Source organism: Leucopleurus acutus (assembly GCF_964270905.1).
Source record: "Leucopleurus acutus genome assembly, chromosome: 5".
NCBI classification, from domain to species: Eukaryota; Metazoa; Chordata; class Mammalia; order Artiodactyla; family Delphinidae; genus Leucopleurus; species Leucopleurus acutus.
The window spans coordinates 3,584,171-3,600,099 of NC_139147.1; the positions used below are offsets into that span (position 1 = coordinate 3,584,171).

The following is a 15,929-nucleotide window of genomic DNA, read 5'->3' on the forward strand; positions in this document are numbered from 1 at the left end:
TATCTGTGGACCACCCACCCGGATACGGGGCTCATCATCGAGTGGGGTTGTACCAACTGCCAACCTTGGGGATGTTTATTTGTTTGAGATTTTCAAAAAGCAGATTTTTTCAGGAACTTGAGAACCAGATATAGATATTTTTTACTTTGGAAGACAGAAGTCTCAGGAGAATAAGAAAAGAAAAGGGACCAATTTTCCCTGTAGTGTTTTAATTTCGAGGAGGGGGCCATCCAGCACGGCTGAGGCACCAACACACAAGATTTCCTTAGAAATTCTCCAGGACAAGTGTTGGCCTCCTTGTTGGAATTCATTTTCTAAATATTAAGTAAAAGTTGCTGAAATTCTCTTGCGATTCTATGCGGGGAGGTGAGTGGCCCTGGTCCAACCTTCCCCATCCAGGCTGTAAGGGCTCCGAGGCCCTGGAATCACGTGAGCTCTTGGGTCCTCGGAGCAAAGGGGGCTGAGACAGGGTGAAGACATCATGTTTCCAGTGTCTGCACGACCAGCCCCTGAAGGAGGTGACATTTTCTCTGACGACGCTGAAGTCACCCGGAAAGGGACGTTGCCTTGTGGGGAAGTGCGCTGTAACCCGCCTCTGCTGTGTGATGGCGGTGATTCACCTGAGATCTCTGAGCCCCCTTTCCTCATTTAAGGGATGAAGCCAGGAACTGCCACACTTTGAGGAGTTGTATCAAAGGTCCGTTATCTCGAGAGAATGAAGAGCTGAACGCGGGGAAGGTGGCCCAGCGGGGGACACTGCTGACCCAGGCAGGAAACAGGGACCTGGGCCAGCCACTGTGGGGCGTGTCCACGTGACAGGACCCCCGACGGGGGCAGGATGGAATAGGATGGGGAAGTGGGAGGGTCTTCGTGACCAAACCTGGCGGGCCCCCAACCAGACTGGAAGGTACCCCGCCAAGGCAGCTGTTATCTTTATTATTGGAGGAAAGTTGAACTGAAGTTACTGCTGTTCGCCCCCTATCTGGAGCCTCAGCAGAGCACATCTAGCCCTCTAATCACGCGGCAGTCTCTCCCAGCAACCGGCCCCCATTCTAAGGCACAGGCCAAAGGTCACCTCACTAATGTAACAGAAACACCTTTACCGCCCTCAGCGCTTAGGAAATTCCAAGGGTTTCAGGAGCTCTGTGCCAGGAGCAGTGGGTGAAGACCAAGTATATATTACTGATTATAAATCACAGTATCCCAGGCATGAGCCGCCGAGACCCGCAAATCTACCCTTTGCCAAACCCCGCGGGACGCACTGTGCAGGCACCTCGGCGGCAAAGGCAGGACTGGTGCGTCAGACGAGACGGGCCTCCCTCCTCACCCACCTGCGGGCAGCCGGGCTCCTTATTCGCGGAACACCTGGTAGCTGAAGTTGTCGGACTGGGTTTTGAGGTTGTATTTTCCGGTCGTTCTCTGGTAGCGCATGATGAGAAGGGCAGCTGGCCCCGCCACCAAGGCAAAGGCAGCCACCAGCATGAGGCCCAGGTAACTGGCTCGCAGGCCCGGCTTTGCAGCTGGAGGTTCTCCTGCAGGGATGAAACAGGCGCAGGTGGGTGGTCTGCCCAAAGCAGCTCGGCCTGGTCGCAGCGGGGTCCCGGCATTGCCCCTGGACGGAGGGCTCGGGACGGGACGCGCCCCCATTGGAGCAAGCTGTCACGCATCAGACGTTCAGCGTGCCCGTGCCCCCGCCCCGAGCCCGGGAGAGCACGGCAGCCGGGACAGGTCTGCCTGCCCACGGTCTGGATAATCACTGGCCAAGAGGAAGGAGGCCATGCGGGAGCCCCAGATCTCCAGGTCGGGGCAAAGCGCTCAGAGTGCCCTGCACAGAGACACACGGTGCCCACACACTGCACAGCACCGGGAAGCTGGCCTTCCCCGCACTCAGGGACAGGAAAGCACAGGAGAGCCTGGACCCCAGACTGCTGAAAACAGGGACTCAATAAACACTCATACACGCGGCCACATAGCAGCATATCCAGCACAGCCGAAAGGGGGAAACAGCCCCCAAATCCGTCAAAGGATGAATGAGTAAACAACACGTGGTCCATCCACCCAGTGGAATAATATTCGGCCATAAAAGGAACGAGATTCGGCCACAGGTTATGACATGGATGAGCCTGGAAAACATCCATTGCGCTGAGTGACAGGCATCGGTCTCCAAGGACCACACGTTGTCGTGTGACCCTGTTTCTAGGGAAACCAGACAGGAAGCCAAGCCAGGTAGTTTCAGGGGCAGGGGAAGGGCTGGGGAGTCACTCCCTCCTGTGGGCACGGAGCTGCTTCGGGTGATGAAAATGTTTTGAAGCTAGAGAAGGGTGGTGAAGGTGCTGAATTCTGCCCAATTACTTATTTTAAACAGTTAACTTTACATTAGGTGAAGTTTATCTCAATTTCACCACAGGAGCTTATCAGAAAGGTCTGGGTAGGAAAGCATTCCTGGACAATAAGGGACACTGGAGATCCCGTTTTCCATTTCTGGGGCTGTTTCCGGAAGTGGCCGCTGCTCCAGGTCTCCCAGTCATGGATCAGACGAGTGCAGACACCAAAGTGATTCAGCAACGGCCTAGAAGAGGCTCCCACCCGACTGCCTGGATGGTGGGCCAGCTGGAACCGGGCAACCCCCTCCTCCAGAGGGAGGACCACACTGGGATAGGGATACTGGGGACAGTTGCTGGAGCGGCTGCAACCTCCCAAGGAACCTGAGGCCTCCAGACCCTGGGGCACCAGCTTCCTGACAAGCCCTTCATGGCTGGATCTTAAATCCATCCTCCAGTGGGTGCTACAGTGAACCCTTCCCCCTCCTCCTGTGCCTCAAGTAGGGGACCGACTTGTGAGCACAAGGGGGGCTGTCTTCCCTGAGGATGCTGGAGCAGAAAGGCAGAAGAGGCCCCCTTGTTGGCCCCGTGGAGCCCAGCCCCAGCCCCAGACTGGCAGCTACAGAGATGACCGAACGTGTTCGGTCGCTGCCTCTCCAGCTGGGTTTCTGTTCCCTGCAGCCGAGCACTCTTCACTGGCCACTGACTCAGAGCTGCTCCAAGTGGGGTCCACAGGCCGGTGCCGTCCACTGGTTACCATGGTCCAGGAGTGGTTACTGGTCCAGGAGAGATGCTTACAAATAGAGAGGGAGTCTGTGTCGCAATGCAACCCACGTCATCATTGGTGGTATTTCCTTAAACATAGTAACCACCTGTCAGTCCATGATAGACGAGATGCTTAAATAAAAGACACTGGTCGTCCCCCAGGATAGCAGGAGCAGGGCTGCTGTGATATCACGGCGGTGATGCACATGATCAATCTTTTCACAAAGACACTAGCCTATCGCTGCTCTTGTGAAGGGGACACATCTTGGTGAGGGAAAGTGATGGAGGACCTCCTGGCACGCAAATAACCCAGGATCAGGGTACATATAGCCCCGGCCCCTTGCAGAGGGTCCAGGTCCTTCCGGAGGTCTGAGGTCCAGCTCAGCTGTTCTCTGGGGGCACCCAGGCCCCTCACTTCTGAGCTGCCTCGATAATTGTTCCAGACCCTTCCCACTGGGACATTTCAGGATCCCACGGACATTAATCTAAAACATTCTCTACCTCTTCACACAAAAAAACTCCAGTGAGTGAGAAATAATGTTCTCTATAAAGCAGATGGCCACGGATGGTTTCCAAAAATGAAGTGCAGAAATTCCAGTGCCGATGTATGATTTGTTGGTAGCACAGATTCAGGAACGATTACCCGTTGGATGCTGCCTTAAAATTGCCAACACACCGTGTTATGTGTTGAAGTGTATCCCTCCAAAACACGTATGTTGAGTCCTAACCCCCAGTGCCTGAGAATGCGACCTTATTTGGAAATAGGGTCATTGCAGACATCTTTAGTTAAGTTATACTGAAGCAGAAGAGGCCCCTAATTCAACGACTGGCGTCCTTGTAAGAGGACAGAGACCTTCAGGAAAAGCCATGGGATACAGAGGCAGAGGCTGGAGGGATGCAACCACAAGCCAAGGCTGCCAGACCAGGACCACCAGAAGCTGGGAGAGAGGCCTGGAACGGACTCTCCCTCAGGGACTTCGGAAGGAACCAGCCCCGCCCATGCCATGACCTTGGACTTGGGTCTCCAGACTCTGAGAGAGTAGTTTCTGTTCTTTTAAGCCACCCGGTTTGTGATTCTTAGTTTCCTGTGTCACTAGCCCCAGAAAACTAACACCCGTGGTGTGAAGGCTGGGGTGGACTGATGCCTGGAAAGGAAGCCAGGGCAGCCCCTGGAGACCAAGGGTGGGTGGGTTAGGAAAAGGCTGGAACTGCTGGGAGAGGCCCAGCTTGTCCAGGTGATAGCCGTGTGAGCTTGGACATGTTGCCTGAGATCTCCCAGAGTTCTCATTCTTCCCCAGAGTAGAAGTGATGTGATAGCAGGGGACAGGTCATGGGTGCCCAGTGGGAGGGGCAGAGATAAAATCCCAGAGGTACTTGTCTGCCAGCCTCTTTTCACTCTGTCTCCAGCAGTATTTCTGTTACTACACACTATTAAAATGTAATCACCTGCCTACCAGCTGAGAGATTCCAAGTTTCTAAATGATGTTTCTGTATATTTGTATGACACAGTTATGGAGCAAAAAAGCTAATAATACAATGAGAAAGAATGATGAACAAAATGAATAATTATAATCCTTGTCATTGAGCTTGACCGTCTATACCCTTACTGTGTTTGGGGTTCTCTGCAATGGTTGTGTTAGTGAAGTGCACTACCGGTTAGGAAGGATAATAAATAACACTTACCAGTAATTGCTATGGACAAGGCACTGTATGAACTAGGAATTACCATCATCATTATTGTTGTCCCCAGTTTACAGATGAGGCAAATGAGGCAAATGCAGCATGCCCAAAGTCAGACCCAAGTTTTGTCTCCAGGCAACCTAGCTCCAGCATCACAAATTTTAGCCTCACAGAGGATTTTTATTTACTGTAATCTTATTGGCCAGGTATGTAGGACTGTTGTAATAACTCCTATGATGTAGAGAAAAAGCACAGTGCCTGGCATACAGTAGTTAGAGGAGATAATGAATAAGTGGGTAGGTGAGTGGATGGATGGAGGAACGATGGATGGCTGGACGGGACTCAGAAGACTCAGGAATATTCCTAAGACCACACAGCTCGGAAGTATGAGAGGCTATATTTAAACACAGCCCTCCTGACTCCAAACCCAGTGTTTTTTCCACTCTGGTTTTGACATTATCTGTAATATCTACGAATAAATAGAAGTTCTGTTTCTATAAATAAGAATGCAATTCACATACATTCTCTTTCATATTAGATCCATCAGTTCTCAGCCATTTAAGACAATGAAGAGGATAGGAAAAGCACATTGTCCCAGGACCCAGGCCAGCGATCGTCCGAGGACCGGTGCAAACACCAGGGCCTGGAATCCAGCTCCAGAGACATTGAGTTGGTTGGCCTGGGGCGTGGCCTGGGACCTGGGACTTTTGTTTTCATTTCCAAAATCCTCTGCATGAGAACCAGCAGTTGAATATCACTGGCTAAGAAGACCTCCCTTGGGGCTTCCCTGGTGGCGCAGTGGTTGAGAGTCCGCCTGCCGATGCAGGGGCCGCGGGTTCGTGCCCCGGTCCGGGAAGATCCCACATGCCGTGGAGCGGCTAGGCCGGAGCCTGTGCTCTGCAATGGGAGAGGCCACAGCAGTAAGAGGCCCGCGTACCGCAAAAAAAAAAAAAAAGAAAGAAAGACCTCCCTTCCCAAGCCCTGGTTAGCACACCCATCCCGGTTTACACCCTGCATCCAAAACCCGGAAGTTCCTGTATGGGAAAATAGAGAGGCAAGGAGGGCCATCCAAGTTAGGAAGAAAAACAATGAAAAAGGAAAGTCAACTGGGATTAGGTTTAGCTGAAAGGAAGAGAAAAACCCAAAATAGCAGCGACAGAGAAAATGGAAGCTTATTTCTTTCTGGCATAAACATCGGAGGTCAGAGCCCAGGCCTGGCCCTGCAGCTTCGCTCCACGGTGTCCTGGGGCTCCTGGCTCCCGCCTCCACGGTGCTCATGCCCCCAGATGGCGGCTGCCTGCAGCCACCTCCCCTGAATGGCAGGCAGCCGGGTGGGTACCGGATGTTTATAAGGCAGGCACACAGTGCTTTGTGACCACCTAGAGGGGTGGGAGGGAGGGAGGGAGACGCAAGAGGGAGGCGATACGGGGATATATGTATATGTATAACTGATTCACTTTGTTATACAGCAGAAACTAACACACCATTGTAAAGCAATTATACTCCAATCAAGATGTTAAAAAAAAAAGTTGTCACTTGACACTCTCTTTTGCATCTCATTAGCCAGAGCTCACCCATATGGCCACTCTTGCTATAAGGTCAGTTGGGAATTATAGTGTTTATTCCTGGCAGCCACCTGTCCCCTAAAAACTGGGGGTTCTATTACCATGGAAGGAGAAGAGAACAGATATTTGGGGACAGCTAGCAGTTTCTGAATCAATACCCAAGTTTAGTTGTCTAAACCAAGTCACCAGCTCACCTTCAGACCGAATCAGGGGTCCCCAGGACATCTGGTGCGTTGCAGAGGGCTCGCCGTTTCTCAGCGACCTAAAGTCGTCACAGGTCTGTAATTTTAAAAGGAGAAGAAGTACAAATTAGCTGAACAATGTTTATGAGAAATGTATCCACTATCAGGGTTGATACTCTGATTCGTACATGTTCTTTCCTGCTGGAAACGTCAAGTCACATTTGTGCATCCTGGATGAGCTTGGTCAGGGGAGAAGGACGAAGGGGGAGGCTGGACCACCTGGGCCTCGGGGCTGTGCAGGCAGGGTGCCCAACTGGATGGGGGAGGGCTGGGCAGCAGGAGGGTTGGAGGAAGCAAGATGTAGCCCCCTGTGCTGTCTCCAGTTTCCAGCTCTGGCCCCTTGGCCCCTGGGGGCATCGTCTCAGAGTCACCCTTTGTTCTCCACAGCCCGCGGCAGACACCTGCTCCTTTTAACACCTGGGCCTGATGAAAAGTTTCAATGACATGATAGAATCTTTCTACCATACACCTGCTATGGGGTGCATCGTGTCCCCCAAAAGATGTTGCAGTCCTAACCTCAGTACCTGTGGACGTGACCTTATTTGGAAATAGGGCCTTTGCAGATGATCGCGTTAAGATGAGGTCAGTAGGGTGGCCCTAATCCAATAGGACTGTGTTCTTGCAAAAAGAGGACATTTGAACACAGACATAGATATGCACAGAGGGAAGACATGTGAAGACACAGGGAGAAGGTGCCATCGATCAGTCAGGGAGCTGGACCTGGAACAGATTCTCCCACAGCCTCACAAGGAACAGCCCAGCCGATGACACCTTGATCTCGGACTTCCAGCCTCCAGACTGTGCGAGGGTAAATTTATGTTATTTAAGCTGCCCAGCCTGCGGTACTTCATTACAGCAGCCGCAGGAAACCAATACAACACCCATCCTAGAGGAGCTTGCAAAGAAATACGTGAAGCTCATAGTGTAGAGAATTTGAGAACCGGCCGCTCCCTGTCAAAGCTGTCGTGGTCATTAACACCCTAGGGTTTCTAAGGGGCTGATGCAGGCTCGGAGCCCCTCAGCGGGCAGGCACCAGGAGTCTGTGTTCCTTTCCAGTAGACCTGCTGTTTGAGAAAAAGTGACAGCAAAATGAGGGCTCACTGGATTTCTTCTGCTGTGCATCCTGACTGATGGCTGGCCCTGATCACCCAGGAAAACTGCCCAACTTTTGTAAGGAGCACAGGAACAAACGTGTCCCCAAAGGAGAGAGAAATATGCGGTTGCAGAAGCAAAGGCCAACAGAGCCCTCCATGCCTTCCGCAGCCGCAGGTGACACATGACAGTCACTTCACATACTTGTCTGTGGATGAAGAATAACTCTCCAACCCAGAAGTGCAAAGCACATTTCAAATTCAAAGTTCTGAGGAAATGAGAATGTAAAGTTATTCATAATCCGAGCATAAACGCTGAACGGGAAAGAACAAAAACCTGATGAAATAACCTAGTGGCTAGGATTCAGCGGTGTGCTACCGACTTGCTAAAAATAATTTCAAATTAAAATAACATTTTTACACCTAAGTATGCATTCGATCACCTCGAAGGAGAAGCATGACAGCACCATGACAAGGAAGGTCTGATGTGATGGCCAGTGGAATGGTATGGTCTAAGGAAGGACTCAAGTTAGCCCCCCAGCGACACTGGTCCTCACCCAGGACTGCCCACCATTAAAACCTCATTTCATGTCTTTTAAGGGCCAAGTCTGCAGGGCCCAGCACCTCCTCCCTGAAGTCTGGCCCCAGAAATGCCCAGGCCCTGGGCTTCTGATCACAGAGCAACCCTCCTCATAACAAAGAGGGTGAGTCCAGAGGTTTAGAACAGCAAAACACCTACTATTTTGCACGTGGTTCCAGGGGATTCCATGCAGATGCGGAGTTTGCAGTGCAGATAGACTATGGAGTTGTTGATGAAGGAAAAGATTTTCAGCTTAAACTGGGCCTTGTTGGAGTTCCCGTTCTCAATCACATTCGTGTGTGTGTTGGGGATAGGGCAGCTGGGAAGAGACAAAGCGACTCATTAGTTCTAAACTGGCCCTCCTGTCCTTGTTCCCAGGTGAGTTTCCTTACCGTGCACCTGAGTGCACACGGAGCATCCCCACTAGGATACAAGAAGGCAAGGATGGCTAGATCTCCGGTTCCCAAGAGGAGGCTCTCCTGAGGGCGCCACCTAAAACCCGGGTCTGCATCCATGCGTGTCTGGAAATTCAGAGGGTCCAAAGAAGTCTACACAGAGGGGGTGGGTGCCCCTACCTGTTGTTAATGAAGCCAAACATGACCGGGTCCCTGGCATTGCTGGATGGCGTTGCCCAGCACTCGGTCAGGACCACCTTGAGGTTGCTTTTCTGTTTATAGAGCCCTACTTCAATCTTGACGTCATCACTGGCAGACACGGTATAATTTTGAGGAATAGGAGAGTCTCCAATAAATAACTGCATTTCGGTGACAAAACTTCCAGCGCCATGGAGGTCCTCGATGACGGTGTAAACCCTGCAAGAGGGAGCGTTTGCGGGCGGGGGTCTGCTTCTGTGACCCTCCTGTTCCCATTTCTCCCCAAAATACTCCAAAGAAAGATGGAATTAAAAGAAGACCACCCAAATGAGAATGAGAAAAGAAAGGCTATTTTTTTTTTGAGCTGGCTAGAGCTGGGGTCAGCCCCGGTCACTAGAGTTTGGTGGAGACTCAAAGACAGGCAGAGGAAGGGTGAGCTTCACAGGGGAAAGGGGGAGAGAGGCGTGCCCTGACGGGGGCGTCCTATGTGACTGCCTAGGGGAACAGATGTGGCTTTCCCTGGTTGGTTCTAGACTGGAGATGGGGACAAATCTAGGGAAGCTGGTAGTTATTAATCAAGTCTTGGCCACTGCCTTTGGTATGTTCAGTCTCTCAGAAGGGTCCTCAAGTGATTAAAACCCTAAAGAAACCCCCAAGTGATGGTGCTGGGAGGAACGTGAGCTGCAGGGAATTGGGGAGACGCCTCTGCACTTACCCCCACTCCGGGGTGTAGCCCGATGACGTCAGGAGGTCATTCTGGAAGGCGCAGTGGATCGGGCTCAGGATCTTCAGGTGATGGATGATGCCCTCTGGGGACAGGTCGTTCCTCAGCGTGGTCCTCACCACCGTATTCGTCATGTTCTGAACGCAGACAGGACATGAGTGAGCTCCCGGGCCCCAGCAGGCCCCCAACATGTCTACGGACCACAGTTCTGGGTGCAGGGGTTGTTTAAAGCTTATCCCCCCAAATATGAAAACCTTGACAACTTTTTCCCGGTATAAATTGCAAAAGAGAACATAACGTCGTGACATCTGGTTTAGCCTACTTCCTGTACCCGCTTTCTTCATTAAAAGAGAACCAGAGACAAACTAGATCAGACGATACCCCAAACAATAGATTAGATTCTTCCCCAAATAATCCCCAAGTACACTTCTGAAAATTAGACAGCAAGCCCTCACCAAAGAAATCGAATTAAAATAAACCGGTTAAAGTCTGCGACTCATCAAACTGCATTCTTTCTAATTCTAGGGACACTAACACAGAACCAAGGGTCCGGAGGGCAACCTAAAGAAAATGAATGTGGTCTGGAAGAGGACTCAGGGGTGTGAAATGATAACACAGCTCTTGCCTGTGGACACAAGTCTCCAGGGAGAATTGTGATGCCCGTTAGCGTTAATGAGGTTAAGGCCATTAAAAAAACAGTGCAGAGCTAATCAGTTTCATGCTAGAGAAATGCTGCCAGGGTCAGCTGGTGTTAAGGACTGGATCCTCAGAATGTGAACGTTCATCAGGAAAAAGAGAAGATTTTCAGGCCGTTGTATACCAGTACAAGAAGATGGGCTTGCCAACATCAAAGAGAGCTCCAAAATTTCTCCAGAGCCAAAAATAGTGATGAAGACCCTGGGATGGGCAATTTCATCATTTGATTCAGTGGAGAGCATTGTAGGAAGAGATTAAAATGTCTGTGAAAATTGCCACCATTATACTGAAGCTAAACATTTTGTTTGACAAAATGCCTGAAGTTGTAACCACCTATTTGAAGTGCTTTACTTGCTAGTGGCTTGGAGTTTGACTGTCCTGGTGGTGGCTTCTGCAAGATCAACACCCCTTACTGACATCTCCAAAAGTGTCACTAGAAGAACAGAGCACAGGGCCAGTCAAGGACAGCCTAGATGACCTGCGGTTGTAATGCTTACTATGCATAACGACTGGTAGTGGGCATTGCCCTGCTTCTGTTAAAGTCGCTGGCCTTAACAGTTTAGAACTAGACAAGGGGAATTTTGTGTGAAATAGGTAAATCAGAGCCATGGAATGAAGAGGAAACAAGAGGCATGGTTGAAAATTACGCCAGTAAAGAAGTGTGGATTAGAGTTTGTAGAAATACACAGCCAAGTAAAGTAGAAGTTATTGGACTTCTTGGAGGATGAAAGAGCAAAGCAGAGTACGAGCTATATGACAAAGGGTCTAATCCCGATAAGGTTGCCAGTAGAGCGTTTGCTGAAAATAGACATTTTGACACTAACAATGCTAATGGAACCTGTGCATCTGACAGACGAGAAATCTAATGGCCAAATAAGCCTTGACATGAGTGGGTCTGAGAACAAAACACCGTCTGTAGGGCAGAGCTTGGAGGAGCAGGAAGGGAATTGTCTACTCTCCAATGATCTGAAAGTCCCTGAAGAGAAGGACCTTTTGATTCTCTTTCCTTCTACAGCTACTGCACCTACTCCTTACTTGCTGTTTTTTAAGAAATTATAGAACAAGTGCATTTTCCTTGTGTGCATATTAAACAGACCTGGACAAACTGATAAAGTTGTTTACATCAAAGAGTCTATGCCTCTTGAACATCATACTCAATGGTGAAAAGCTAAAAGCATTTCCTCTAAGGTCAGGAATAAGACAAGGATGCTCACTGTCACCATTTTTAGTCAACATAGTATTGGAAGTCCCAGCCACAGCAATCAGAAAAGAAAAAGAAATAAAAGGAATCCAAATTGGAAAGGAAGAAGTAAAACTGTCACTATTCGAGAGGTAGACTCTGGTAGACACAGAGATGTCCCATTCAGATCCCTCTTCAAGGAAAGACTTGCTGCCCAGCTGTGAGCTGTGCAGTCAGCAGATGGTCTCCAACTGTCAGCTTCTTCAGGGTCAGCCTCACCTGAGATCATGCCCTTCCCAGGGCAGGCTGCTTCAGGGCTAAAAGGATGAGGACATATAAAGGAATGGCTGTTTTGTCCTGCGAGCTTCCTGCTGGGTTGACCCAATGCTTGTGTCCCCATAAAACCTGTCTGTTGAAACCTAATCCCCAGTGTGATAGTATTCGGAGGTAGGGCCTTTGGGGGAGATTAGTGCCCTTACAAAAGAGACCCCAGAGAACTCCCTTGTCCCTTCTGCCATGTGAGGTTATAGCAAGAAGACAGCTGTGTGACCCAGGGCTCTCATTAAAACAAACAAAAAAACTGTCACTGTTTGAAGATGACATGATACCATACATAGAAAATCCTAAAGACACCACCAAAAAACCTCATCTATGAATTTGGTAAAGTTGCAGAAACAAAATTAATATATAGAAATCTGTTGCATTTCTGTACACTAACAACAAACTATCAGAAAGAGAAAAGAACCTCATTTACAATCACATCAAAAAAATAAAATACCTAGGAATAAATCTAACTAAGGAGGTAAAAAGACTTGTACTCAGAAAACTGTAAGACACTGATGAAAGAAACTGAAGACAACACAAATAGATGGACAGATATACTTATTAATGGATTGGAAGAATTAATATTGTTAAAATGACCATGCTACCCAGGGCAATCTACAGATTCAGTACAATCCTTATCAAAATATCAATGGCATTTTCCACAGAACTAGAACCAAAAAATTCTAAAATTGGTATGGGAAAAGCAAAAGACCCCAAATAGACAAAGCAATCTTTAGAAAGAAGAACAAAGCTGGAAGTATCACACTTCCTGGCTTTAGACTATACTACAAAGCTACAGTAATCAAAATAGCATGGTACTGGCACAAAACAGACACACAGATCAATGGAACAGAACAGAGAGCCCAGGAATCAACCTACACTTATATGGACAATTAATCTACAAGAAAGGAGGCAAAAATATACAATAGGGAAAAGTCAGCTTCTCCAATTAATGGTGTTGGGAAAACTGGACAGCTACATGCAAAAGAATCAAACTGGACTTCTCACTCACACCATGCACAAAAATAAATTCAAAACGGATTAAAGACTTAAATGTAAGACCTGAAACCATAAAACTCCCAGAAGAAAACATAGGCAGTATGCTGTTTGACATCAGTCTTAGTAATACTTTTTTTGATATGTCTCCTCAGGCAAGGGAAACAAAAGCAAAAATAAACAAATGGTACTACATAAACTAAAACTTGCACAATGAAGGAAACTATCAACAAAACAAAAAAGGCCACCTACTGAATGGGAGAAGATATTTGCAAATAATATATCTGATAAGGGATTAATATCCAAAAACATACAAAGAACACATATAACTCAACATCAAAAAACAAACAACCCAATTAAAAAATGGGCAGAGGATCTGAAATATATACATATTTATACATATATATATATATATATAATGGAATACTACTCAGCCATATAAAAGAATGAAATCTTGCCATTTGTAGCAACATGGATGGACCTAGAGGGTATTATGCTAAGTGAAATAAGTCAGACAGAAAAAGACGAATACTGTATGTTACCCCTTATATGTGGAATCTAAAAAAAACAAAACAAATGAACAAACATAACAAAACTGAAACAGTTATAGATACAGAGAACAGGTGGTTGCCAGAGGGAAGGGGGGGAGGATGAGAGAAATAGGTGACGGAGATTAAGAGGTAAAAACTTCTAGTTACAAAATAAATGAGTCATGGGTATGAAATGTACAGTGTGGGGAATATAGTCAATAATCATGTAATATCTTTGCATGGTGATATATTGGAGCTAGACTTACCGTGGTGATCATTTTGAAATGCATAGAAACATGAATCACTATGTGTGTAACAGGAACTAACACAGTGTTGCAGGTCAATTATACTTCAGAAACAAACAAACAAACCCACAGAAAAAGAGGTCAGATTTGCGGTCACCAGAGGAGGGAGTGAGGGAGGGGGAATTGGATGAAGGTGGTCAAAAGGTACAAACTTCCAGTTATAAGATAAAGAAGTACTAGGGATGTCATGTACAACACGATAAATATAATTAGCACTGCTGTACTTTATACATGAAAGTGGTGACGAGGGTAAATCCTCAGAGCTCTTACCCCAAGGAAAAAATTTTTTTCTCTTTCTTTAATTTTGTATCTATATGAGATGACAGATGTTCATTTAAACTGTAATAATCATTTCATGATGTATTAAGTCAAAGCATCAGGCTGTACACCTGAAACTTATACAGTCTGTATGTCAGTTACATCTCAATAAAACTGGAATAAAAACTTTTTAAAAAAGAATCTTTAGCTGTTGGTTATTATTAGTCTAAGTTTTTATACAAATGCTGAAATTAGAATGATTGACAGTCATGGTAATTTTTAGAATTCATTTTCCTTGGTAGAGACTCCTAATGCATTAGCTTCTGGGCACAAAGGTGTATAGGTTCTTAATTGAACGATCCAAAATGGGAACATTGAAACACTTGAATTGACGCTATCTTCTTTGTTTGCTTTTTAAAATAAAGCGCTTGTGTTCAGAGCTCATATTTTAAATTTTCTGCATGATGTTTACAGGTCCTGTGGTTTCTTCAGCTCAGAAGCAGACCCTCATTCAGCACATTTAGTTTTACCATAGCCATGAAGCCACATCTCGGATGGGCTGTATTAGAGACACCAAGTTTAGAACGTGTGTCCTCACAGTGGTGGACATTATGTGCCTTGACTCACTTTGAAAAATGCCTCAGAAAACCTGGACAGTCCCCTGCTATCTTCACAAGAATTTTACACGTATTTATGAAGATGATCCTGTACTTCGTGACTCTCTGGGGCACGGGCTAATTTCTCTCTTCCTAGACATGCTCTAAACCATCTGAATATGGTATATCAAACTGAGAGGTGAGACCTTAAATTTAACGTAAACATAGATAGTATGAAACATAGTTGGATGTATATAGTACATTAAACTGAGAGATGAGACCTTAAATTTAACTTTTTTTAAAAAACAAGGAGGTCGATAAAATTTAACCCCCTTCTCCCCAAAAAGGAGGAAGAACCTGCTAACTGTACGTAATCTGTTGTATTTGTATAAGTAAGTCTCCAGGGGGAATCTTAGTTTTTGACAAATTTCAAAACACAGAAGAGCTCCTGTGGTTTCCGGGGCCTGGATGACTCATAAGAGATGAATTTCCCTCTGCTCTGAAAGGACCCTGAATTTTACTGAATTTAATTGCTAAACCAGGTGTTTGTCTAGCTCGGAAAAACAAGCAAGTGGGAGAGCTGACCCCTGCAGCCTTGTGTCTGTGCCTCCGTGTAGGAGGTGCTGACTCCCCCGAGGGCAGCCTGGCCAGCCCATCGCACCTGAGCACTGCCGGCAAGAGTGTCTTATTTCCTAGCATCTCTCACTTGAGGTCTGTAGGTCCTGCACCAACGTGGACCTGAGAACCACAGCGGCAGCTCTGCCAGCACCTGTGCCCGCCCCCCGCCAGCTTGTGTGCAGACTGGCTCAGAACTGGAGTCGCCCAGAAGCTGCGGTCCCCCGCACTCTGCACCCCCCACCATGGCTGCTCACCCCCTCTCCGTGCGCCCACCTCCAGGTGAGAGTCTTAGGAATCTTTAAGAAAGAGAAGCCAAACCCTGGTTATTTTTCAGCTGTGCTGGCTGAAGGGGTTGGAGGGGGACTGACGAAGGCTGTGGTCACTGGAAACGTCCCGGTTGGTCCGTCAACCCAGTGGCCCTGTGTGTGGGTCTGAGGGCCACCCCACTCCCGTCAAGGGGAAGGTGGAATCATGCCTGAGGGCAGCCAGCCGGGCCCACAGGTGAACGTGGTCTTCCAGCTGCCTGGCCAGCCCTCGCCCTGGGTCTGGCCTCCAGGCAGGCTGGTACCTTGGAGCTGCCTTTGCCCCCGTGCCCCGTGTCCCCTGCCTGCCCTTCCCGGGTCTCTTCTGCGAGAAGTCTCCCACTGTGTCTCCCCTGCCTCCCCTCCCCAGGGCTCTTCCTACTGAAGCCCACACCAGCTCTGAGCCTTTCAGCCCACGATGTCGCCTCCCTGTGCCCTTGACCTGGGGTCATCAGCAAGCCTAGACCATCCAGTGCCTGGGCTCACCTGCCCCACGAAGGAGCTCACCCAGGGCTCCAACCAGAGCCTCTGAGGTTGATGGTCCCTTGCCCACCCCGTGCCGT

The 15,929-nt window shown here is 48.2% G+C and overlaps 1 protein-coding gene across 1 annotated transcript in view; it reads right to left on the minus strand.

Annotated features, from left to right (window-relative positions):
* Positions 1–1,350: 1,350 nt before the first annotated feature.
* UMODL1 (uromodulin like 1) overlaps positions 1,351–15,929 on the minus strand; it is a gene marked incomplete at both ends in the record, with an annotated part of 60,357 nt that continues 45,778 nt past the window's right edge. The window contains 5 exons of the mRNA XM_082840414.1: positions 1,351–1,532; positions 6,526–6,610; positions 8,404–8,563; positions 8,820–9,056; positions 9,553–9,698. Of these exons, the coding sequence (XP_082696540.1) occupies positions 1,351–1,532; positions 6,526–6,610; positions 8,404–8,563; positions 8,820–9,056; positions 9,553–9,698 (810 nt within the window). The remainder of the gene's footprint in view (positions 1,533–6,525; positions 6,611–8,403; positions 8,564–8,819; positions 9,057–9,552; positions 9,699–15,929) is intronic.